Genomic DNA, 27,625 nt, shown 5'->3' with positions numbered 1-27,625 from the left:
TTATGTTCACTCTTATTCTGTCTAATGTTAAATCACCTAGGTACCCTTCTAAACATTTTGGGTTTAGCCTTAACTCTAAAGACGCTAAGGACCCATAGGTAACATTATACCTGATGCTTATATGTGATGTTTCATTGTTCCAGCAGCATCAGGATTTCCTTTTGCCTAGACAGAAGTGCTAAAGCAACTTTCCTTAAAGGAAAGGTAAGTTAAAATAAAATCTCACTGACTGAAAGTGTAGAAGGCAAAGGAACTTGAGCAGGAAGGTATATAAATATCTAGGAATGGAGGAAGCAGTAATATTTAGCACAAACTATTGAGACAAATATCAGCAAAGATTATTATAGGAGACTTTAGATGATATTGAAAACTGTCTTAGCATGAAGATAAATATAAATCATCAATCAGTTTCTAATCCTCGTGCTTTCAGAGTTTTAAAATTGTAGATTGGCCTCAGAAAGATCTTGACAAACTGAATGTTAATAACAAAAACTCCTTCATGCCCATGAGGAAATCTAAGATGAATTGCTATGTCAAGGCTAGTGGCACAGTAAAGGGGGGGGGGCTGGTCCATCCTGTGCACCAGCACCTCTCCTCATCTCTGCCACCCCCAGCTCCTTCCTACTCCTCCCCCCGCCTCATGCATGCCTTCACTTCCCCCTCCACCATACCTCTATCTCTTCGCTGGTGCAAGCAGCAACTCCAACCTGCTGCTCGCACCAGTACTGGTTCTCCTTCTGACGTCACTTTCAGGTCCCGCACCTAGGAAGTGATGTCAGAGGGAGAGCTGACGCTGCTCGTGGCTGGGCAGTTAAGAGGTACAGGGTAGGGAAGGGATGCGTGCAGGTGGCGAAGAAGAGGGTGCATATCACCCTCACTATGCCACTGGTCAAGACTACACATTCTGAGAGCTGAAAGAGAAATGGCTCTAACAGATACAGAACCAAAACCGTAGGCTTCTAGTGTATATATAGAAGTATCAACAGTCCAAATACATAGAAGGTGCTGAAGTGTAAAAGTAAACATCTATAATTGACCTCCTTCATTAAATTATGACAAGCAGCACTCAAGCAACAAAACTAGATAACCAGATCTCCAATCTAATGATAACTACCCCAGACTACAAGATGTTCAGAAAAGAAATAAAAACTATACTCTTCAAGAAATTCCTGAAACAGTCCTAGCATCACATATACCGTCCTTCCTCTCCCTCTTCCCATCACACTGAAACTACCAGACTTACTCTTTACCTCTCTAGAAATGACAAAAGATCTTCCATTGTAACCCACCGTTTATAATTCTTTTGTAATCCGCCTTGAACCGCAAGGTAATGACGGAATAGAAATCTCTAATGTAATGTAATTCTGAAAAATTTAAAGGAATTCTATAGGGTAAGAAGCAACAGAATTGCCAAACAAAATGAAAAAATAAACCCAACTCTTTATAGAATTAGATAGCAAATCAGGGGGAAAGTGGCTAATATACAAATACAGGGGGGAAATACAGTTACTCCAAGAATCATTAATAAGTCAAAGCCTACACACAAATACAGTGGAACCTCGGTTTGCGAGCAACCTGGTTTGTGAGTGTTTTGCAAGACGAGCAAAACACTTAGCAAAATTTTGTTTCGCAAACCGAGCATGTTCCGATACACGAGCACCTCCCCCCGCTCTAACCAGCATCGCACCCCCAGAACCAGCATCGCAACCCCCCCACTGCGAGAACTGCATCGCACCCCCGTGCTGAAAGCGGTATCCACCCACCCTCCCTCCCAAACATGCTCCTTACCCATCTGCTGCTTGTGCGAGTGAAAGAAAGCTCCCGCCTCTTACCTGGGCTGGGCCTTGAGCATCTGCGCATGTTCAAGGTCTTCTGGCTCTTGTTCTCTCCAGAAGGCCTTGAGCATGCGCAGATGCTCAAGGCCCAGCCCAGGCAAGAAGCGGGAGCTTTCTTTCACTCGTACAAGCAGCAGATGGGGTAAGGAGCATGTTTGGGAGTGAGGCAGGCGGGCGGATGCCGCTTCCAGCACGGGGGTGCGATGTGGTTCTTGCGGGGGGAGGGGCGTTCGCCGGGGGGGGTGTTGTGATGCCGGTTCAAGGGGTGCGATGCCGGTTAGAGCAGGGAGGAGGGGTGATGGAGCAGCGCTGGTAGCCTCGGGGGGGGGGGAAGAGGAGGTAGAACGAATCAAAGCGAGTTTCCATTCATTCCTATGGGGAAACTCGCTTTGATATATGAGTAACTTGGTTTACGAGCATGCTTCTGGAACAAATTATGCTTGTAAACCAAGGTTCCACTGTAGTTAATTTAAATCTAAAGTTGAGAGATTGATCATTGCAGCTCGAGTGAATTCACAGCAACCGCACACATAAAAAAAGACTGAAAAACAGAGAAATGCAGATTTTATGTGATAGAACTGGAATCTGTTATTAATCTCACTGCTGGATGCAAACACCTTTGGAGAAAAAGCTATTTAAAGAAAGACACGACATAGTGATGCACCTTATCCACAAGAAATTCTGTAAACACTAACACTATAAGAAAAGCACTGAGATTACACTCCTCCCTCAATATTCGCAGGGGTTAGAGGCAGAGCTGGCCTGCGAATATTGAAAATTTGCAAATAACTTTTGGGCTGGCTCTGACCCACCTCCGCCTCTCGAAGACTACGACGGGAACTCACGGCAGCCATTTTGTATGAGTTATCTGCAAGGGGCAGGGACGTAGGAAGATCGTTCCTGCCCTGAAATACCGTTAGACCACCAGGTAAGGTCCGGGGAGGTCCAGGAGGAGGGAGGGAGGTGGGGATGATTCTGGTTTTAGGAAATTGTGAGTCCTAAAACCGCGAATTGGGAGAGGGAAGTGTATATCCTTGAAAGATTTGTAGAGAACAAACAGATTAGGATCACCTGGGACATCCCCATCCCAACCTACGAATATAACAAGTTTGATCCAAGAAAACTGGATTAGTGGTAAAGGAAAAAGGAGAACAGTACAGAAAATAGAAGCCTTGGTGCCAAATGATTATTCTGTACATCTGGAGAGACACAAGATCCTTTAGTACCAAAAAAGAGTCAGAAGAAAATGTGGTAGAAAAATATATAAATATTCAAGCTTGGTGCCATAAGTCTGATTAAAACTTCTTTCCAAATCAACCTTGGTGAGCTGCCTACACATACTATCTCCTATGAACTCCAGAAAGATGCTCTCTTTGGCATGATACAGAACTTCCATAATGATTGACAGCATTAAATTTTGAGAGGTTGGTTTCATATTTTATATATCCTAGTTTAGGAGTGAGGTTTATTACTGTCATGGTATACATAAAAATAAACTTTAGAGATACTGCCTCCAAGGAGAACCTGATGGACATATTGTCCAGCTTTTGTCCTGTACAATCTGAGGAACACAGACACTTAATTGTTCAGATCCCCCTCCCTCCTCTTTATTTGCACCCTGTGTTCCTATCAGGGATGCCTACCAATGACACATATAAATATATATGCAAAGTGACAGGAAAAGGACTGCTCACCTCTTGCGCACACGAAACAAAAGCCTACATTTACAGCAGAGGAGGCATGACTGCTCCGTTTGGAATGGTTACTACAAATGATAATGTGTGGAGAAACAAACAAGCTTCCTGCAGCAATGCAGCCATCTCCCGAATGATAGGCAACAGGACACTTCAGGCATCTCATCATGCGACCTATTATCAGGAAAAAAATAACAGATGGTGGGTTACCAGCAAAGGAACAATAAGCAAATTACTTCAGTCAGGTTTCTTTTAAAGTGCCTACATTTTAATTTTGTAATTTTCAAAAGGATAGTTCCCCTCTAACTGGTAGAAGTCTCAATGGTTTAATTATTATTCTGATGGCTCACTACTCTGTATTGACTGCAAGTTTTACTTTCCTTGATATATACCCAGCTCTAGTAGTGTACCAAGGTGGGGAGGGGTGGGGTGCGCAATGAACCCTGGGTGCAGCTCATCAGGTAGGGGGAGGCTCTGGAATCTGGTCTCTTCATCCTGCAAGCTTTGGGCCACCAGCAACATCAGACAGCTGAACACGGTGTCTTTGGCGGTCCGGAAGTTTTCCCTCTGCTGCAAGGGGACAGGAAGCTGAAGCAGAGAGAAAGTTTCCAAGGCCACCGGAGGCAGCCTGTTCAGCTCACCTTTGGTGTTCTGGATCACCGTCAGTGTCTCCTGATCCTGGTCACATCCCACCTCTTCTTTCTCCTATGTGTAAAATGTGAAAATGGAGTAGACAGTGAAAGTAGCCGGCTGCGGATGAGTTTTAAACAGTGCAGAGCATGGATTGCCTGTTTGCCTGGAGGAGAGAATGGAGACCAGAGCATTTATCTGCTGCTGTAAGAGGGGAGGGGTAGAACTACCCAGTATGAAGGAGGATGCATGAAATGACCTACTTCTTTTAATGAATTATATCTGTTTGGGAACCCAAGGAACCTCCCTCCAGACAAGAACAGAAGCATGTCAGTGCTGCTACTTGATCTTAATAGGAGCTAATACTAAATCTTTTTTTAAGTTCATCCTACAAGGACAAAATTTAAGCCATTCATGTCTTGAAAAGCTGAATATCCTTATCTGAACATCAACCCTTGTAAATTCTCCCAACTCTAGCATAGGCTAAAGAATTAGAATATTTCCTGGCCTGCAACAAAATAGTAATTATGGAGTCTACAAAATCTCTGCATCTCAAACATGGTCTTTCAAGGTCCAGGCTGTTAGACAGAAAGAAGATAGGTCTTCCATAAGATTGGCCCCTGATGAAGATGACCTTTACTTTGTGCAAAGCATAGAATGTACCCCAACTCTAGATGAATCAAATATTCATATCAATCTGGCAATATCAGAAATACTAACACTAAATGAAATGCCACCCTCTTCAAAAGTCCTCTAAGTAGAGGCCAAGGAGGAAATGTATAGAGGACATCTGCTGAGAGACCAAGGTATGATCAGAACATCTAGTCCTTCTCCTCTTAGATATTTCTTGCAATGGAAATAAGCTAGAATTTTGGAATTCTGGTTCAATACCATCAAACTCATGACTGGAGCTCCCCAGCACCATATAATCATGACAAAGGCTGGCTTCGGCACTCCCATTCCACTGGGTCCAGAATGTGTCTGCTGAAAATATCTGTTTGAATATTCGGAATTCCCACTACTGACAGTGCTTGAAGGTGAGCTTCTTGTCCTCCCTGAAGACTGCAGATCTGATAGGTAGTCAGAAAGGAGTGCAGAAAAGGTGACTAGTTGCTGAACAAGCTCTGGAACAGTTTGCCCAAACCTACTGTTCTTCAGAGGATGTGAAGGTATGAAATGATAGCCAAGTTGCAGCTCTGCAGAATGGAAGTGAGCAACTATTTTGTGGGCTTTCTCAGAGTCTTAAAAATCAGATCCAGCAAGGTAGCTGCATTTGGTTATGCAGTCAACATGACAGTTTGAAAGGGTTAATACCACTGCACCCAGTTTACTGGTGTCAAAGGAATCAACTGTGTGGACTTATGATGTGGATTTCTAGAAAGATGTATGGATTTCTAGAAAGATGGCCAGGGCATATTTGCAAGCAAGTGTATGCAAAGTCCATTCTCCCTCATTAGCTTGTGGCTTTGGAAAGAAAGTAATACCATGATGGATTGATTGATGTGAAATGATTAAACCACTTTTGGAAGGGCCATATTATTTTGATAGTGCAACTGCCCAACCAACGCCTGCAATTCACTTAGTATGTGTGCAGAGGTAAGGGCAAAAAAGAATAGTATCTTTCAGGTGAAGAATTTTTACTGGTTAGATACCATCAGAATGGACAACAGGTTCATGAGATGGAAGAGGACCAGAAGCTTCTGTATAGTAGGTTTTGTGTTCCACAGGTCTCGCTTGAACTTGGATATTAATAGATAAAGGGAAATTGCATGACCCCCCAATGCAAGTAGTAGCAGTCATACTTGGATGAACCCTTGCTTATGAAATGTTAAGCCCTGACTTTAGAAACAGAGAAACAAGATGCAAGGAATATAAATTCCCTATATAGGTAAAAATATATCTATGATCAGCATAGGATTCATTTGAAAGTTCACTTTCATAACAAAGTAGTTTACAAAAATACCAAATAGGGTAAAAAGAAACTACAGAAAGAGCAAGACAGAAGGAATAGAAAGCAAATTTTGAGATAAAGAGAACAAGATATATGGAAAGACCTCGGCACAAGGCAGAATGGGTCAGTATCAAGGTCTTGAACTTGAATCTGTCAACAATAGACAACCAATGTTGTTCCATAAGCAAAGATATGACATGGTCAAATATCCAAGCACTGTGAACAGTGGTGTTCTAAACCAGATGAAGACATTTAGTGGGAAAAAGTTTAGACTAGTATAAAAAGAGTTAAAATAGTCTAGAAGATTTAAAAAAAAAACCTCCGACTGCTACCAGCTAAGTTGGACTAGATATTCAATGCCATGCTATGTCCATGCACTGAATATACGAGTTAGAATCAATACCCGTAAGTTATGTCAGTACAGCAAATATTTGGTGCCTACCAGGCAAAGTTAAGTCTGCTATTTAAGAAGTCTTACTTGTTTGGTTAGCATTGTGGGCGTAGAGGCTGAATATTGCTAGTGCCCGCCTCATTTCTGAGAACACCCCCAAACTGCACCAACTGTCACCAGGGATATGCATCAGCACTGCCCAGTAAAGTGTTACTGAATATCCCATCCTGAGGTGCTCAGTATGATTTCACCAGGCAAGAACCTATCCTACCTGAATACATCCTTTTGAATATTGGGACCTTGAAGTTTGCTTCTAGCAGAGTCTGGGCCAAACAGATTTTTCAAGGAGCAAAAACAAAGTTTTCTTGGCCACCACTGAAGATTTATTAGTTGAAAGTAAAGTTAATATCAAGGTAAGCACAAAGTATATTGACTGCTGTTTAATGGGCTAGAAATATTAGAGAGAGTTGGAGTAAAGGAAGGATGTTTCTACCTCCTTGTGATCCAGGAAAGGGCAGTTTGCTCCCACCAATAGCAAGTTGAGATTAGAAAGATCAGACAAAAGGCAATAGTTATTTCTGAGGTGCATTGGAAGGTGTCCTGGCCCTGTTCTTCATACCAAACTGAAAATAACTTCCCTTTAAATTCATAAGACTGATGGATAGAGAGTTTACTTTTTACATTAAAGGCATCCTCCATTTCACTGAAGATCCAGAGTGAAGCAATCATATGGCATTTAGCAGCCATACTGTCATAGCCAGAAATAAAAGGTTTACATGCAATACCATCTCCTGTCACTGAGAGATGAGAAAGAGGAACACCTCCAATCAATACAGTAAACTTTCTGCCTACTTGGAGAGTCATGAAAACATCACTTGCTGAAGCCACAGTGGGGAAATGCAGATCATTCTAGTTTGTACTGTTTCAATATTTGAGGAGTGCATGAGATCAGCAGGATAGGCAGGAACATGTAGAGTATTCCCAAGCTCCAATCAAGTTAGAAAGCATTCAACCCACACTATCTCCTGCCACAATGAGATCTATATCTGGGGAACCCCAGCAAAGAAGTTGTTTGCTATCCCTTGTTTGTGGTTATGTTTTAATTTGATATTCAGCCTTTCCTCCAGGGTATCAAAGCAGTTTACAATACATTGAATAATAATCAGGTAATAAGTACTTTCCTTATCTGCCCCAGCAGACTCACAATCTAACTATGGTGCAATGGAGGGTTGCTGGGATTGAACCTGTAACCTTAGGGTGCTAGTAGTACTGGTAATAGTACTGGTAGTAGGCCTAACCAGTAGGTTAGGGGAGCCCATTCCTGCACTACTTGTTCAGGTAGAACATGGCTACTTTGCTGTCTCTGTGTATAAGGACTCTTTCCCAGCAAACTGAAATAAAGGCATTGATGATATACTGCACTGCACCTCCAGTAGATTTATCTAGTAGGCATATTTCTTTCTTCACCATATGCAGAGAGAAGGAATATGCATTCCCTATATAGATACAAATGCATCTATGATCAGCATAGGATTAATTTAGACTTTCCACTATAGCCTTATCTTCTCTGAGTACCCGTTACCCCCTTGACCATTAACTGGTCCCTCTCACAGTCATCTTTGTTTTAAATGTACTTGAAAAAGGATGCATTTTACACTTGTCTAATGCCATGTCTCATAGCCTACAAAGTGTCCAGTCTCTTCTAGGATCCATTATGGCCACATAACTTCAGTGCAACAACTGAGGTTCAAAAGTTCAGCTGCCTCTCACCTTTGCTTGCTTTGTGGATATCCTTGTCAATGGAACATGCAGTGCAGCAGTGCTGAGGGCAACGGAATCCCCTAGACTCATAGATGGCTGTTGAGAATTTGCGAACACAGGCCTCATGGTAAAACTTGCCACAAGTATTGACAGAGCAGCGTTTCATATCTGTGCCAGGAACCTTACAGGAAAAGCAGGTGTGGTTACCTTTAAGAACATAAAAAAAGATATTTCATAAAAAGTCGCCAATTTTACATTTAAATATCATGGGGGTAATTTTATGAGTAAAAGCTGCTATTTTATGAAGGAGCATAGGCATCCACAATTGTTTCCAAAAGTACAAAAATGATCATGTACAAACTTACACCTATTACAAAGCAGGCACTAATATATTTTATAGAGTACATGCATATATGTGTATACACAGACAGTACCCATATATTACATCTTTTCTCTTGTTACCCCTCCCCCCCAGGAATGATCACCGGCCTCGGCAGCCGCACCTGGACCGAGCAGAGGAAAGGAAGCGTGGGAGCGCACTCCGCCCCTTTCCCCCGACGTTCCACCGCTGAGCCAGTTAAAAGGCTCAGCGGCCAACGGCGCACAGCCGTTTGGCGCGCCGTCAAAGGCGCCTTAGCGAGCGCCTTTGCGAAGCGACCAAGAAGCGATCTCTAAACCATCAACCACTGACTTTGGGAACGGTCTCAACACAGTACAGCGACCTCGAGCCGCGAAGGAGGCCAGTTCCGCCTCCCAAAGCCAGAAAGGTCCAACTACAAGACCTATTTTCCACACAACAGGGAGCACAATCACCCCTTGCCAGCACCCTGAGCCAGCACAAGACCACATCCCCAATCACCAAAATGAAGTTATCCCCGAAATCACACACTCATGCCACCCTACTGATAATCCTCCTCGTTACCAGTTGGAAAGTAATAGCAAACAACCTACCCACCTTACCCGCAAGTTCCTATGCAACCAATATCCAGAATCTCAACACAGGAGATCCCTCACAACAGGAAACTCGAACCATCATTCAAGCACTCAACACCCTATCACCCTAACATGGAGTAGAAGACCTGCACACCCCAAAACCAAACCTCAACATCTTCCCAAAACTCTCATCTACCCTGAAACGGAACACATTCAGCAAACAGACATCACTTCCATAAACTGTGCATACATAAACATCAGAGCCATAGGACCCAAAACTGACCATATAAAAAACTGGATAATAACAGAAAACCTAGACTGTCTCTTCCTCACAGAAACCTGGCTAACCTCAGACACAGACCCTAGAATAACCGAGGTATGCCCTCAGGGGTACAAAATATCAGTGACCTGCAGAGAGAAAAAAAGAGGAGGAGGTCTAGCAATAATAATCAAGGACTCCCTTACCCTAAACATACTAGAAAAAACATCCACCCCGCAAATGGACCTCCTCGCCTGCCATCTCACAAGCACTACTCTAAAAAACTCACTAAACTGCATGCTCTGTTATATAACACCAGGCAACTGGACCACAGTGAGACCGGAATTTGAAAACTTCATTTACCAAAACTCCTTAACTGCGGAATACAACCTTATCCTAGGAGACCTAAATCTTCACCTAGAAGACCCAACTTCCACACCAGCAAAAAACTGTCTATCCTTCCTCAATGCCCTGTCCTTCCAAATCCTAAACCCACAAACCACACATGAAAAAGGTCATCAACTGGACATTGCAGCATTCATGACGCACCAACCATCCACCCCAGCAATTCAAACCCCCAAAGGAACCTGGTCCCCATCGCTTTGGTCAGACCACTTCACATACAACTTCAAAATCAACTGGAACAAGACTAAAACCACACCTCAATCTAAAAAAATAACATACACCTCAAGCAAATATATCGAACCAACCACCTTCTGGTCAAAAGTAGATGAATCAATCTAAGACCAAGACCCAAAAAACTTCATCTCTCACTGGAAACATATATCCACCAACATCCTTGATGAACTAGCCCCACTACAAACCAAAACCAGAACCAGCAGAAGATCAGACCCATGGTTTGACTATGAACTGCTCCAACTCAAAAGACAGTGTAGAAGATTAGAAAGAAAATGGAGAAAAACAAACCTAGACCAAACAAAAATTGCTTGGAAAAATATCATCAAACAATACAAACGACTACTAAAAGACAAGAGGAAAACTCATTACACAAATCTTATAGGCACAGAAACCCAAGACCCCAAAAAACTTTTCCAAATCTTAAAAGATCTGACAGACACCAAACCCTACACAACCACAAACAATACCCCACCCCCATCAGCTACCCTCCTAGCAGATCACTTCAAGAACAAAATTACCAATGCCAGAGCCACCCTCGATTCTACCCCATCCCACCCAAACGTAATCACAATTCACCCCATAGAAATAGATTCAACCGCAGCAGACAGAACTTGGTCTCAATTCATCAACATACAATGGCCCGAATTCAATAACCTCTACAAAAAATACAGCCACGCCTCCTGTGACTACAACCACTGCCCTTCTTATCTCCTTACTACCTCCAGTGTAAAATTCCATACACTACTTCTACAATGGATTCAATCCACGCTCACGGATGGCATTTTCTCCACTGTACTCAGCGAAATCATCATCACTCCAATCCAAAAAGATCCAAAAGGACCACCAGACCAACCTTCCAACTTCAGACCTATTGCCTCAATACCGCTATACGTCAAACTTACAGAAGGCCTAGTAGCCAAACAACTCTCTAACTATCTGGATGACCATAACCTACTCCATCCCACGCAATCTGGCTTCAGAACCAATTTCAGCACAGAAACTCTCCTAGGCTCCCTTATGGACACAATCAGACAACACCTCAGTACAGGAAAAAAAATGCTCCTTATACAATTAGACCTGACTGCAGCCTTTGACCTAGTTGATCACAATATCCTTCTGCAAATCTTGGACACAATAGGCATCTCTGATAAAGTATACTCTTGGTTTGAAGACTTCCTAAAATCCAGAACCTACAGCGTAAAATCAAACAATGAAAAATCAGAACCTTGGTCAAACCCCTGCGGAGTTCCACAGGGTTCCCCACTATCCCCCACCATCTTCAACCTATACACTGCTTCTCTCGGAACACATCTGAACAATCTAGGTATAACCACCTATAGCTACGCGGACGACATTACCATCCTCATACCTTATGATCAGCCTAAACCCACCATGCCAAACATCCTACACTGAACACTTAATACAGTTATGATCTGGATGAAAGATCACAAACTTAAACTCAACCCAGACAAAACTAAATTCATCCTCTTCGAAAATGACAAAATCCAAACCTCAACCAATTTAGAACTCAACTCAATCAACTATCCCATCCAAACCACCATAAAACTACTAGGAATGACCATAGACAGATGCTGTACCATGCAACCGCAAATAAACAAAACAATCCAGAAATCCTACACAATCATGAGAAATCTGAGACAAGTCAGGAAATTCTTTGAAAGAAATCAATTCCAGCTTATAGTACAATCCCTAATCCTAGGACTGCTAGACTACTGCAACATCCTTTTCCTTCCATGCCCTGCTACAATGATCAAACAACTTCAAACAATCCAAAATACAGCCTTGAGACTTATCTTCTCATTGAGAAAATATGACCACATCACAGAAGCTTACATCAACTCACATTGGCTACCAATCCAAGAAAGAATACAATTCAAATTCTACTGCATGCTATTTAAATCCCTAAATGGAGACAGTCCTTCTTACCTGAATAACCGCCTCAACCAAGCATCCACACTCAGACACAGAAAAGCGCACTCCCCATTCATACCTCCTCCGATCAATGAAGTAAAAAGATGAAACCTTCATGACGGCCTCCTAGCCACTCAAGCCGCAAAACTGGATACCTGGATCTCCAACCTGCTGATGACCACATCAGACTACAAGACATTCAGAAAAGAAATAAAAACAATACTTTTTAAGAAATTCCTAAATCAGCCCTAACTTCACCTACTATTAACAATGCCAAAATAGACAAAAAAATCTACCCTCACTACACCAGCAATAACAACTATGCTACTAATGTAACCTCCATTTACACACTTCCTGTAAACTGTATTTATCCTTGCCCCGAAATTATCTATTTACCACTCTAATTTATCATCGGTTCCTCCATTGTAACCCCGTTTATAAATCTTTTGTAAGCCGCCTTGAACCGCAAGGTAATGGCGGAATAGAAATCCCTAATGTAATGTAATGTAATGTAATTACGTTCAGTCTACTAAATAGTATACATGATTGTCAGCATCGTAGGCAGACAGTGTCTCAAATGTTTGGGGAGACTAAGGTGGACATGGCAAAGACAGAATGGATGTGGTGGGGCAAGTTAAAAACATTAGGGGGGGCAACACCTATACCCACTCTCTCCTGCCATTGGCCCCTCTCCTCCCCTCCCAATCAAATGGTAGGAGGGATGCCCACTCCCTCCTGCCAGCAGACACCCACTCCCCCTTTAAAAGTTGGAAGCAAGAGGGGTGCTCAGCAGTGTTCCCTCTAAGGTGAGCGCATGAGCGATTGCTCACTATTTTCAGTGGCATCGCTCATGCGCTTTCTCCTGTCACTCACTCGAGGGCGAGGTGAGAGGAAGCGGCGGCGGCCTGTATTTTAAAGTTGAAATATGCAGCGGCGACTCCTCTCAAGATCCCCGACTGCATTGGACTTCCGACGCAGGTGGGGATTTGTGAGAGGGCGGTCCGCCCTGGCTGTGCACCCGCCCTAAGGCTGCAGTCGGAGAGGAAGTTCGGACCAGCCAATCGCTGCCTGGCTGGGCGGAACTTCCTCTCCGACGGCAGAATTGACGTCGGAGGAAGCAAAGAGAGCTTGGGGCAGCCGCGGCGGTGGCTTTGGGGCCTGTTTCCCCCGATGGTTGCGGCGGTGGCTTTGGGGCCTGTTTCCCCCCATGGTTGCGGCGGTGGCTTTGGGACCTGTTTCCCCCGATGGTTGCGGTGGTGGCTTTGGGTCCTGTTTCCCCCGATGGTGGCAGCAGTAGCTTTGTGGAGGGTAGGGAGAAAGAAAGGGGGCAGGCAGGGAGACAGAAGGGAAACAGAAAAAAAGAAAGGGGGCATCGAGAGAAAAAAAAAGAAAGGGCAGGGAGAGGAAGAAAAAGTTGGGGGAGGGAATGAGGTCTGGAGGAAAGGAAGCATACAGGCTGAAAGAAAGGAAGAAAGATTGGATGCACAATCAGAAACACTGATTGTGAAACACTGGTTGCACTTTCAGAAGATGAAAGTGCAACCAGAGACTCATGAAATCACCAGACAAGGTAGGAAAAATGATTTTATTTTAAATTTAGTGATAAAAATGTGTCTGAATTTATATATGCTGTCTATATTTTGCACTATGGCCCCCTTTTACTAAACCGCACTAGTGTTTTTTAGCGCAGGGAGCCTATGAGCATCGAGAGCAGCGCTGGGCATTTAGCGCAATTTCTGCGCTAAAAACTGCTATTGCGGTTTAATAAAAAGGGAGGGGGTATATTTGTCTATTTTTGTATGGTTGTTACTGAGATGACAATGCATAGAGTCATCTGCCTTGACCTCTTTGAAAAAAAAACAGAATAGGAATGATAATTAACATTTTCTCAGCGTATAGTGTGCTTTGTGTTTTTTAATTTTATTGTTGGTAGATCATTTTGACTTGGTCATTTTAAAGTAGCTCGCAAGCCCAAAACGTTTGGGCACCCCTGAGCTACAGCGTTGAAGCTGTGTATTTCTATTTTATCCCCCCTTTTACAAAACTGTGGAGCGTTTTTTAGCGCCAGCCGTGGTGGTAGCAGCGCTGATGCTCTGAATTCTATGAGCATCAGAGCTGTTACCACCGTGGCTAAAATCCACACTACAGTTTTGTAAAAGGGGGAGGGGTTAGTTTGTGATGACATATTCCATACTAGGCGAAGGTGTTTTCTGTGTTCTGTGTGTTCGAAAGACATGGTTTTCTGTTAGGATTGACGTTGTAGGATTGATCTGTGCTGGGCTGGCTTGTTTAGTTTTACAATGGGTGTATTGATGTAAGATGCTGCCTTTTCCTAGGTACTCATGTGTGACGTGTGGTTTGTTACTAAAAATCATGTTTTTCGTACAGATGGGTGGGGGGTGCCAAAAAATGATGGGCCCTGGGTGTTACATATGCTAGGTACGCCACTGTATGTAAAGATACCAGAAAGCTGGTGAAGCAAAAACTTTAAGTAAATTGTTATTCTTCTAAGTTTTGAGTATTTAACCCTCCCACAATCTCACGGGCACTCGTTTCAAGTTTCAAGTTTATTGAGATTTTGATTTAAACGCAATATCAAATATTTTCAATGCATATAACAAAAATAAATTTGGGGAAATAAATAAAACCATTTGAACAATAAACATACAAACATATCCATAGATGATTAAAAATACATAAGGAGTACAAGGATAAACTACATTTGTTTAAAAATGCGTCCTCTGCGCCTGCTCATAAATTTGTGGAGTATGTAACTTGTCGCTCATGCATATTTTTTTTTGCACACACCTCATCAATCCTTAGAGGGAACATTGGTGCTCAGTCCCTCCTGCTCCTCCGGTCTCCTACACTGCAATGCAGGCCTTAGGCCCCGCCCCGGTGCATCAAGTGATGCACCGGGGAGGTTGCCTAAGGCTCTGATTGGCTCAGGGCAAATCATTGGCATTCAAAAAAGATAGTGACTCAATTGCTGTTTCTAAATCAGCCAACAGCGATTGAATCACTATCTTTAGTGAATCTAGGCCTAGGCGTTTTTGAAACTGGCCTAGTTGTATCTAGCACACTCAAGGGGGGAAGGTGGAGTTGGGAATAAATATTATAAGATATGTTATAATATGTTATACAACACGTGTATATTTCTATTTCGGTTGAAAATGTGATGAAGGGTGGGGGTGAATACATTACTAAATTTTTATGTGTTAGATATTATAGTGCTATATTGAAATTACTTGTATAATGTATTTTTGTGCACTTGTTCAATTTGAAAATGAATAAAGATTTTTTTTTTTTTTTTTTAAAGAAACTGTCCTATTTCAATCATTACATAACAAATTAAGAAATAAAAATACAACAAAAAAGGTGATACCTTTTTATTGAACTAACTTGAAATCAATTTTTATTGATGACTAGTGTAATACAAAGCTACATACAAAAATAGTGATCAATCAGTTAAACTTGTAAAAATTTAAACAGGTCTATACTAATCATTAATGAACATATAGTGATCTTAGACCTGTGTCCCCTTTTCTAAGCCAAATATATCATAAAGGCATAATTCTGTATAGCATTATTTCATTCTTTGTTAATTCTCATGTCCTTTCTTTTAGACCACCAAAACCATCAGAAGCAGCACTCTTTTGTGTATCAAACACAAAGAAGTAAAGAGTATTATTAGCCACTAACACTTCCTCATAGGCTATGGTTGTTTTTTTTACAAAATTTATCTCTTTTAACCAGTGATAAATGATTTAAATTTGAACTTATCTTGTAAATCTGGTGAGATGTATTGCCAGATTTTAACTAGCAATATAGTTTAGTAAGATCCGCTGGACTCTTATACTCCCCCAAATAAAATCTCAACCATTCCCACCTCCCCCTCCCCCCAAAAAAACAAAAAACCCTACAGTAAACCAATAATGCTCAGCAAACCATGGTCACATAGTATTCAAAAGTAAGCTACAACCCTCTGGGCTTAGATAATTCAAGTAAGCCTCTCAAACAAGCAGGAAGTATTTCCTCCTCTTTTGTTAACCCTCCACTGCGCTTGCTTCCCAGGTGACTAAGGTATGGACTTGATTTCTCCATTGCCAATAAGATGGAGGGTCTGAAGTAGTCTTACACTGTAATGTGTACTTTCATGCTAGGTGATATATCTTATGACACTTCAGGATTCCTCCTCTGGATAACTCACAAAATGATCTGGGTAAGTCCAATACCAACTGTGTTGGTGTTCCCATTAACTGCTGTCCAACAAACGATTTATACAACATACTATGGCAGACCAAAAATTTTGCACATGCCAAGAAGCTCAAAATGAGTGGGCTATAGTATGTGGTTCCCTATGACATTTGAGGCATAGTGGAGAGTCCAAGCCTACCATTTTATATGTTCTTTAGTAAAATATGCTTGGAGTACCATAAAGTAGCACTCCCACAGTACCGCACCACCAATCAAATGAGGAATGTTACCAACAGCCCTCCCAACATCCCAGTGCCTAAAATTTAATTCAAAATCCCCTCCCAGCTTGCTTTTAAAGATTGTAGATCCTTATTCCTCTCATATCAATGCAATGCCTTATGCAAAGCCAATACAGACATACCTAAATCCGCAACACTTAAGGCAGCTCTAAGTTGATATCTTATATGTTTATGAAGGTAGTCCCTTGGTAATGATTATACATAATAATGCTGGAGTTGGCAATATGCAAGTTCCCCCTTCGTCATCCTAAGAGGTCTTGTAAATTCTCAAAAGAAATCAGCTTACCGTCCTCTTCCAGTAGATGTTCCACCAGGAGAAGACCTTTCTTTTTCTATTCCATAAAAATAGGATTGTCAAGACTTGGCTCAAAAGTGTGGTTCCTCCTTAAAGTTAGCTGGTTAGTTATTGAAGGGTCACCTGCCAAACAAATCACTAAGGCTCTCCATGCATCTCTCAAAGATCTGAAAAGGATACTATGTTGAAGGCCAAAAGAGGGGGCCCAATTAGACATATGTAGCAAAGATTGTGCATGATAGGAGGCACAATAAGCAGACTCCAATGACACGGGGATGAACTGTTGTTCATTCATCAGCCAGTCCTTCAAGTGCCTCAACAAGCAGGCCAGATTATACAGACCAAAGTGAGGAATGCCCAACCCTCCTTGTCTCCAATTTCCAACCAAAGAAGTGTAACGAAGTCTGGGCTTGTGCCCAGCCCAACAAAGTTAGCGAAGGTTAAGCAATGGCTTAATTCCAATATGTTAGCCCTAAACATTTCCATACATATATTCTAGCACCCGTTTATGTAACGGGCTTAATGAGTAGTTCAAAAAATAAAAGCATTACTTTTTCCATGGAAAAATAATATAAATCTGAGTGTTCCATTCACCTTAGATAACATCCATTTAAAGTTGGTAACATCTTTAAAAATACTGGGTGTTACCATTAATGAAAGACTCTCTTACCATGAACATGTTAGCAACACCGTTAAATCTTGCTTTTATAGGCTACGAATGATCCACTCAATTTCCAAGTTTTGAGAGCCAAAATCACTAAACATACTAATTCATTCTCTAATTATCGCTAAACTCGATTATTGTAATTCTTTATTAATAAATATTACACAAAAAGAAAAAAGGCGTCTTCAAATAATCCAAAATACTGCCGTTAAACTGATTCATAATGGCAAAAAATATGACCATGTTACTCCCCTTCTGATCAAATTCCATTGGCTACTAGTTAATCACCACATTACTTTTAAAATCTTACTTTTAGTATTTAAAACTCTGTCTACTAACGAACCTCAATTTATTAATAAATTGCTTATTCCTCATAATACGTCGCGTTCCCTTAGGTCCTCAAATCAAAAACTTTTAGCAATTCCCTCATTGAAAGTTATAGGAACACGACAACAGGATATGTACTCAGTAATGGCTCCGCAACTATGGAATACCTTACCTCAATATATAAGAGAAGAAAATGATCTGAGTCACTTTAAAAGTAACTTAAAAGAGATTTCTTTTTAAAGATTCTTTTAATCTTTAAATATATTCAAAGTTTTATTTTAGCTTTTTCTCACTTTCCCCTTCCTTTTCCATTTATGTTCTCTTCTATACTATAAAAAATTGAATTGTAGTTCTACCCTTCTTTCCTTATGTATCTATTAGTCTGTAAGTCTGTTAGTTTAACCTATTATATTTAATAATTAATTAGTATATGCTTATACTTTTTAAAATTTGTAATTCGCTTAGTAAATTAAATAAGCGATTCATCAAACCAAAATAAATAAACTTGAAAATAAATAAAAACTTGAAACTTGTCTAAGCTCTGGAGATCTTTCTTCCACAGTCACAATAGTAGCATTTGGAGCACTGTAGAACCTGTGTTAAAACCTTTGGGGGTATTTTTAGATCGAAATCTAGCAATACAAAATCAAATGAACGCTGTGGTTCGTAAATGTAGTTATACTCTATGGAACTTACGTTCCATTCGGAGTTGTTTTGAAAGATCAGCTTTTCAATTTTTGGTGCAGTCTTTAGTACTGAATGTACTTGACTATTGTAATATAGTCTAACGGGTTGTAAGAAGCATTTTAAAAGGCTCACTTTTATTCAGAACATAGCTGGTTGCTGAATTTTTAATCTGGGCAGAATTGAACATGTACACCTGTGACAGGGTGAAGTTCCTGTCACGAGCCAGCAGAGGGAACCTCAGTAGTGGTGTGTGGAGCTCATTTGCATATATATCTTGCAAAGGCACCTGGGAGCTGTCCACTGAACCTTAGTGAAGCAGGGTGCTGAAAAGGACAGCTCTAAGACAGAGATCTAGGAAGAACAGAAGCACCTTCAGGAACCAGGCAACCACCAAGGGGAGGAATGCTGGCTTTGGCCTAACCCTTGGTAAGCCTGATAGACCGGCCTGTCTGTTAGAGCTTGCAGTCCAAGGGGGGGTTCAAGCTTGACTACCAGCAGAGGGCCTGGAGGTGTGAGAGACCAGGAGAATGAGTGACTGGGAGAGTCCTCACAGAGAGCAGCTGGGAGACCGGGAGAGTCTTCAGGGCATGTGAAGACTGAGTGACTGGAAGAAGTCCTCAGTGTGGGCATCCAGGAAAAGATAACTGAGCAACTGCAAGTGAGTCTGAAAGAAGGAGTAGCCAGAGGGTCTGGTAGAGCTTGGAGTCCGGCTTGACGACCAGTGGAGGGACCAGTGAAGAGTGTCGAGGACCCATGAGGCCGGGGAGCAAGGGACCGGTGGTGGTCCCACAAGATACAGCAAGAAGAGCTAGACAAGTTCAAGGTCCTAGGGTGACAGGGACTGATGAGTGATCAGCAGAAGGACTGGTGGTGACTGGCAGAGAGACCGGTAATGGTACCAGGAGCTGTCAGAAGACCCCGAAGCAACCTGTAGACCATGAGAGCAATGGCCAAAGGTGAATGGTGAGTGAGCAGAAGAGAGACTGGCAGGCTGGTGGCAACCGGCAAATGGTACCAAAAGCTTCCAGAAGACCCAGCAAGTGAGGGTCAGGGAGGACCCAGAGAAGGATGAGGACTCAGAATGACCAGAGAGTGCCTGAAGGAACTGGTCATGTGTTTTAACAGTGTCTAGTGATGAAGCAGAAGACCAGGAAGTGTCTGGGGACAGATGTGTGATAGGTAATGACCACTTGGTCCAATCACATTTGGTAGCAGTGTAGGGATTTTGAAACCGCCCATCACATTGGAGTGGGGGGATTCTTGAACTGCCTAAAAGGAATCCCAGAAGAACAGACAACCCCAGGTGAGGAGGAAAGGGGGTGGCTATAGAAGAGGAGGAGGCCATAGGGGGCCCCATTGGGGAGCCCATAGGGGGCTTTGGGAGTTTCCCCTCCCTGCTGCCTCCCCAATTTGGTGGTTGTCATAGAGTTATGTTGCCATAGAGTTATGTTGCCATAGAGTTATGTTGCCATAGAGTTATGTACACTGTTGACAACTCTGCTGGTCCCACCCCGTTTGATGCAACTTCATTTTCAGGCAGGAATGAATGGCAGAGCCTGTCAGCAGCATTTACAAGTGCACACAGTGTATATATGCAGCTTATAAAGCTATATATTTTGCTTTTGTCCTATTCCATTTCCTTCTTCCATTTTGTATCTTGGTCCCCAGCATTTCAGAAGCTACTTTGTCAGGAATTGATTGGGAAACTTCCAAGGAGAAGAAAGAAATGTTGGTACTTCCTTTTCAGACAATAATATACCAGCCTGTCTGCCCAATGCAAAGGTTCACTACACCAAGGAATGGGCATCTTTTTCAGTGACACGCTGAATCAAGGACTCGTCCACTGATATTCCTGTGAAATGGGCTAAAATGCAATCCAAATTACATATATGGCACCTGCTAAAATTTTCTTTGAATAAAGAACCTACTGTAGAGTAACTTGCTCAAAAAATAAGATAGAATAACATAAAAACGGATTTCTATATCACATAACCTTAAAAGTTCGATGCGGTTTACAAAAAGTTAGAAAAAAATAATATTGGAGAGAACCATAAAGATCTAATCATCTAGATATTTTGAGAAAATATATGTTTTCAGTTGTTTCCTAAAGTGTGCATAGGAATTAGATGTAAATAGTAAATGTCGAAAATCTTTATCGTAAGACGCTGCCTGAAATGAGAGAGTATGGTCATGATATTTCTTGCTTACATTTCTTCCAAAAACTGCCTACGCAAAAATATATTTGTAAATTGTTTTGCACTTGCAGACTGGACTTTATGCTTTCTACAGGTACACAGCTGAGAGCCTTGCTTACTCATTGATCAGCAAGGCTAGAGCAGGAAGACACAGGATATATTTAATGATCCACCCAGCACCCCAAAGGCCCTGATACTGGCAAGACTTGAACTCAAAGTGGGTTACCCGAGGAGGCAGAAGACACGATGGAATCGAGCGAGGATGGAGCAGCAGTGAGCACAGCAGGCAGGAGGAGGTGCTTATCACCTTTCGTTCTTTTTCTCTCATGCTCTAATTCTCCCATATCCTGTCCCACTTTTACTTGGTCTCCTATTCTCCATTACCACATTTCTACCACCTGTGTTCGCCATCTTCCTCTTACTCATGTCCTTTCTATTCCCCCAATAATCACCTAGTTCTACCATTTCCTAATTTCTTACCCCTTCACCTGCCAACATTTTTTTTGTCCCATCTCTTTCCTCCTGCCCCTATCTTTCCTTCCTTCCATCATCCCTGCTGTCCTCCCCTTCACACCCATTATCCAATATGTCTTCAGAGAAGCAGGAGGATTCGGCAGCCGGCAGTCAGGTAATTAACTTAAACATAAAAGAAACTGTGGAATTGATGATCCTGATGAAATCTTTATTTGAAAAAGGTGTAGATGAATTCAAAAATAAAACACAATCTGAAAATATACAACACAGTAAAAGATTTCATCAGGATCATCAATTCCACAGTTTCTTTTGTGTTTGAGCTGCTGTTTTCCTAGCGGAATCTCTTTGGTGGAACCCTTTTTTTGTTTTCTGTTCCGGTAATTAACTTAGAAACCCCCTGCTTTACTAAGGCGTGCACGCTAAATGCTGATATGTCCATTATATTCTATGGACGTGTTAGCATTTAGCGCATGCTAAATCGGCTAGTATGCCTTAGTAAAAGAGGAGGAATATAAGTTAATTACCTGAACAGAAAACAAAAAAAGGGTTCCACCAAAGAGATTCCAGAAGGAGAACAGCAGCGCAAACACAAAAGAAACTGTGGAATTGATGATCCTATCAGAAGTAATTGCTGCTTTTTATGGGGATGGGCGGGGATGGAGGGGATTCCTCGCGGGGACGGAAAGGATCGTGGCGGGGATGGGTGGGGACAGAAAGGATCCTGGTGGGGACGGAAAGGATCCTGGCGGGGACGGGTGGGATTTCTGTCCCCGCATAACTCTCTACTGTAGACTAGCCTAACCTAGGCAAGCAAGTCCTACAATCTACTGAAGCACAACATACAGTAGATTCAACAGCCTGTGAAGGCTGAGGACAGTTGTGTGGGCCAACACATTACAGCACATTTGGCAGCTCGATTGGGGTCAAGCATACGGCAGCAAGTTCCAACGCAACAGAATATGTTCAAATGTGAAGAGGAAAAGTGGCTCAGAAGTCAGTAAAGGCAAGGATAACAACCCAAGCAGAATTAGTGCAGTCGAGTTTTCACTGAAAATTAGTGTTATGTTCCGGTACACACTTAATACATGTGAATACATGTTTTATGTTTTACTTTTCAGAAAAGAGAATTATCATACATTGAACAAGACAGTGGTATAGGTCAATGAAAAAACCCTGTCCATTTATTTATTATTTACGACCATTATAAAGCTGCACAGCATTTTAGGTGAATGCATAAACAAGCATTGAACTTACCAGTTTTGCATTCCGTACAGATGAATTTGCCATCAGGAAGCACTTTCAATTCCAGGCACTCTATGTGAAACAGTCGGCAGCAATCTCCTTCACAGGCAACCAGAGACTCACCAACATTTTCACATATCTAAAATCAAACAAAATATTTGGGGTTCAGAAAACATCAGGTCTAAATTTCTCAAATCAATAAATAGTGCAACTTTTTTCCCCCAACGTGTAAGTACAGATTAGGCTACAATAGTAAGATTTTAACAGGGTTTTAATTTTTTTTAAATTTGCCTCTGCCCTAATATAGGTAGGAAAGTGATTTCAAAGTGCTATGGCTAGCCAGAAAAATGCACTATTTCAGGTACAATCCACAGAGCTTTAGCTGGGGAGAAAGTAACAGTTCTATAATCTTGTAAAGATCTTGAGGACCTGGTTGGTACATATGGAATAGCCAAATGAATGTACAAACTGAGCCAAAAGATCATCTAAACACAGCATTTAAGTCCAAGAGAACCTGTTAACTGACCCCAAAGATAGGTGTCAAATCAGGAGAAACACCTTTCTAATACGAGCACTGACACAAGTTAGAAAAGACATATTCAACATTTCCAGAGTGGAACAGAGGTGGCTGCTACATACCACAACCACAGGCAAGTTATAAGCACTATCAGCAGAAATCAGAAGAGTATTGCAATTTTCTAATTAAAATTAACACTGAGGAGAGCCAATAGAACGAGACTTTCAAGAAGACACAGATCAGATGTGCAACAATATAGTAACAGACATGATAAAGACAGGCAAACGATAAGATATAATCTTTGTGATGTTCCAGCTTTTTTAGGTTTACATCAAGATCTTTGAGTCAGCCACGCATTAAAAACTATTTTCTAGCTCAGGTCTCAGAGTATGCCAGTGTACACATGCAATCTGACTTGGGAGAGTTCTCAGATGCTGAAGAAATACTCCAGTGGGTGCTAGGTCTGAGAAGTTAGCCTAATGTTCACCATGCTATGGATGCCATCCACCACTACAGTAATCCACATTTCTTTAAGCATATAAATATACTATAATTGACTTATGCTCCAGTTATACGCACCAAGAAATGTAGCAAAGTTACTCACCAGTAGAAAGGCATTCTCCAAGGTCAGCAGAACATGTATTCTCACATTTGGGTGACATCATCCAACGGAGACCGGTGTAGATGTTACCCAGCATTCTATAGTTTTAAGAAGCCTTTGGTAACATCCCACTGCATATGTATGTGTGCATGCCTTCTTACCCAATGTGAATATGCAGGACCAGCAGTACAATATTAAACTAATGGAATACAACTCCATGGGAGGAGGGAGGGATGTGCGAATACATGTTCTGCTGTCCTCAGATAACACTTGCTACAGGAGAATAACTTCACTGTTTCTCACATTTGGGAATCCCTAGCAACCAGGCTCACCAAAACCAAATCAAGAACAATAGGGTCTTGCAACAGCAAGACCAACCAGAAACCAATAACCTTAACTTATATACAGTTTTGTGAGGGTACAGCCTGGAACAGAATAAAAATGGGCCTATAAGGATGGAGTTGGACTCTAGACACCAAACAAATTCTGCAGAACTGCCTAATCAAACAGACTGTCACATTGGGTATTTTGCTCAAGGCAGCTTTACAAATCTCTTCAGTGGAGACTGATCTCAAGCAGGCTACCGATGCAACCATGGCTCTAGGGTCAGCTCAGCCTAGGCTTAAGTGAAAGAGATGCAGTCTGCTAGCCATCTGGATAAAGTGTATTTACCAATGACTATCCCCATCCTCTTTGTGTCAAAAGAAACAAAAAGCTCCACCAAGGCTTTAGTCTGCTCCAGATAGTAGGCTAAGGCTCTCTTGCAGTCCAAGATGTACACAGCACTTTCACCAGGATTGGTGTGAGAATTTGGGATAAATATTGACAGGACAATTGACTGGTTAAGATGGAACACCAGTACCACCACCTTATGAAAGAATTTATGATGTGTGTGGATAACACTGTTATGATGAAATTTTGTGTAAGGTGGATCAGTTACTAGGGCATGAAGCTCACTGATTCTGCGAGCTCAAATGACAACCATCAAAAACAAGACTCTCCAGTTCAGATACTTCAAATGACTGAAACCAAGTGGATCAGCTTTCATCAGCTGGGTGAGGATGATGGTGAGGTCCCACGCCATAGTCAGAGACTTGATAGGGGGTTGTCAACAGCAAACCTCTCATGAAGTGAACAACTAGAGCAGGGGTAGGGAACTCCGGTCCTTGAGAGCCATATTCCAGTCGGGTTTTCAGGATTTCCCCAATGAATATGCATTGAAAGCAGTGCATATTCATTGGGGAAATCCTGAAAACCCAACTGGAATACGGCTCTTGAGGACCGGAGTTCCCTACCCCTGAACTAGAGGCTTACCTCCTACAAGGTATTGAGTCCAGAAGGCTCCCAGATTCGAAAAGGTCCACCACTCTAATATAAACAAATCTGCGGTCAAAAGAGCTAAGAGTGGTAGGACCTTAGGATCTTTTGTAAGGAAGGTTTGCCAAGCCTCTGTGCTTGTGTCCAGCATAGAGGCCTACCAGCTCTACAAGAGCATTTTGTGTGGGATTTGGTGTGCAGTGTATTGGAGTCTGCAGATTCTCTGCCTTCGTATAAGGCTGTAGAATTCCATGAGCTAGTAGCTAAGCAGAAGGTGTGCCTGGGTAATTTATGATGCTTTTGATGTTGCACCCAGGTTTTCTGGATTAGGTATGAGTGTATGCAGGCTTACCTGGCTGCACATATAGAACCAGCTGTTCAGGGCCCCCCAAAAAACCAGGCAGATCAGTCAATAACACAGTTACTGATAGGTCTAAATAAATTGGTTTTTACAATTGCTAAAACCCCATTTGGAATAGCCAAGCAATGTTAGTGCATCAATTGCTTAGTCGTCACCATGTCATGCAAGGATTTGAACGCTAGCATCAGGCCCTTGGAGACACAATGTTTGGCTACGGGCAGCCAGTGAGTCGATGTTAGAGCCTGGGAGACAGGGTCACAGGAACGGAGGTTTTTCAGAAGCTCCATTGCCATGTTTTGAACATGCTGGAGACGTCATACATTCTTGACCGTGAGACCGTTTAATATCGCTTTGCAGTAATCCACGCAGGAGAGTACTAAGGCATAGAGTATTTGGGCAAAATTAGACCCTGAAAAGTAGTTCCTTATTTTTCAGAGTTGTCACAGGTAGTAAATGAGGAAGATACCACCTGAAAGATATGGTCAGAAAGTGACAGGTTGCAATCAGGGTTGCAATCAACCTGCGTACTTGGTCTTTCGCAGTTATAGTAGTCGAGTCCCAGCACAGCATGGGACAGGCGCAGTTATTGCGTTCTTTCAGATCCAAAGGAGTTCCGTCAACTTTAATTTGTTGATGGACATCCAGTTAGGAGTTTCGCAATCTGGATGTCATGGGCTTCTCCTAGCAACATGAATGAATCCATATTTGATATTTGAGGGCTATCTCTAGGACAGGTTTAACATAGAGATTTAATAGTAGGGGGGATAGCAGAGTCCCCTGTGGAACACTGTATTTGATTGGTTTCAGTTTCGATAGCAAGTCATTGAGCAAAACGCTTTGGGATCTGTTATTTAGGAAAGAAGAGAACAATCGTAACGCAATGTCTCGGATTCCAATTTCAGAGAGCCGCTTAATGAGAAGAGGATGGTCAATAGTGTCAAAGGCCGCACTGAGATCCAGCAACACCAGAAGAACATCATTACCCTTGTCCATGAGTTTCCAGCAGTCATTGATGATGTCAAGAAGGATGGTTTCAGTACTGTAGAATTTCCTGAATCCTGATTGAAAGGCGAATAGGTTTGCCTTGTTTGTCGATGAAGGAATAATGTCTCTGTGTTCCCCTTCCCCTACAGAGAAAACTTTCCTAACACTGCAAGGAAAGGTCTTACAAGCCTCTTCTCTCCTCTTTCAACTTGGTAAATCCATCACCCCCCTTTTTTTTTTTTAATTAGTTTAACATTCATCAATTGCGGCATTCACCTACATTCACATTCATTCAACCACTTAGCCAGCCCATCGTATTAATGGCTGCTGAACTTAGACAATGAATTCAGATAGCCTCTGCTACACTCTGGTTTCAAAGATCCTCATATAGTAGGTCACTTGTTTTACTTATCTGTATTAAACTGTTAGAAATGAAGAGTTTTAATATCTAATATGTGTAATATTGCATTGGAGAAATGCATATGAGGATAGAAAACACGTTAAATATAGGAAGTAGAAAAGGTACACAGAGTTCTGAACAACACAATTCATTTTTAAAAATAAATTTACTTTTGAAAAGCTCCCCTTTTCATACAAATCAAAGGTCTGTTCTCCAATGAGGTATTAAGCCAGGGGTGTCCAACCTGCGGCCCCGTGAAGTATTTTGTGCAGCCCCGGTCGAGAGTGATGCAGTGTTTTCCTCTGCTACCCTTGGGTGTTTACTGTCTTGCCGGCTCCCTCCTCTGTCTTGCTGCAGCGTTTGCATAGCTCCAGAAACATTTTTTTCGGCCAATGTAGTCCAGGGAAGCCAAAAGGTTGGACACCCCTGTATTAAGCCATAATGTAGTACTGAGTGAAATCCCCAAACAGGTGACTCAAAATTCGCACTTAATCATTGTAAAAGTACAAGTCTTAAACCTACCTGACACACAGTGTCTTTCCTGTGTGTTGCAGTGCCTCTTCTAGACACACTAGAGTCTACAGATTGCACATCAGAGGCATCAGCATCTGCAGCAACCGAGGGACTGTCTGATCGCTTTCCAAAGCTTGCCTGCATCAAAACATTAAGACAGTTCTCAAGGAATATCCTAAAGCAGTAATTTTTAACCTTTTTTGAGTCACGGACCCCTTTAAGAATCTGTTGAAAGCTACGGACGCCCTTCCCCAGAAAATTCACATAAACACAACTTTGCATGCAATGAAAATAATGTACTTTATTTATTGAAATTTGATTGCCTCATATATGACAAGTATAAGACATTATTAGACTTTAAAGTAAACAAACAAAAAAAATTTTTTATGCAAAAAGTAACGGCCACTCATAACTATGAAATACAATTCTCTTTTGCAAATTAAAACAGATCTACTACTACTGTTTTCTGCTACTATTACTACTTCTACTCTCTTGTTATCTGTGAGAAAAATCAACATTACCTGTAT

General features: G+C 41.8%; 1 protein-coding gene across 6 annotated transcripts in view; it reads right to left on the bottom strand.

The window, feature by feature from the left end:
* Positions 1–27,625, bottom strand: part of NSD3 (nuclear receptor binding SET domain protein 3) — a 247,944-nt gene that overhangs the window by 71,403 nt on the left and 148,916 nt on the right. For all 6 annotated transcript variants that reach the window (XM_033948594.1, XM_033948593.1, XM_033948592.1 and 3 more), the window contains 4 exons: positions 27,108–27,236; positions 22,418–22,544; positions 8,272–8,469; positions 3,530–3,703 (listed from right to left, as the gene is read on the bottom strand). In XM_033948594.1, the coding sequence (XP_033804485.1) occupies positions 3,530–3,703; positions 8,272–8,469; positions 22,418–22,544; positions 27,108–27,236 (628 nt within the window). The remainder of the gene's footprint in view (positions 1–3,529; positions 3,704–8,271; positions 8,470–22,417; positions 22,545–27,107; positions 27,237–27,625) is intronic.

Source organism: Geotrypetes seraphini, chromosome 6 (genome assembly GCF_902459505.1).
Source record: "Geotrypetes seraphini chromosome 6, aGeoSer1.1, whole genome shotgun sequence".
Lineage (NCBI taxonomy): Eukaryota > Metazoa > Chordata > Amphibia > Gymnophiona > Dermophiidae > Geotrypetes > Geotrypetes seraphini.
This window is presented reverse-complemented; position numbering and strand designations above follow the sequence as displayed.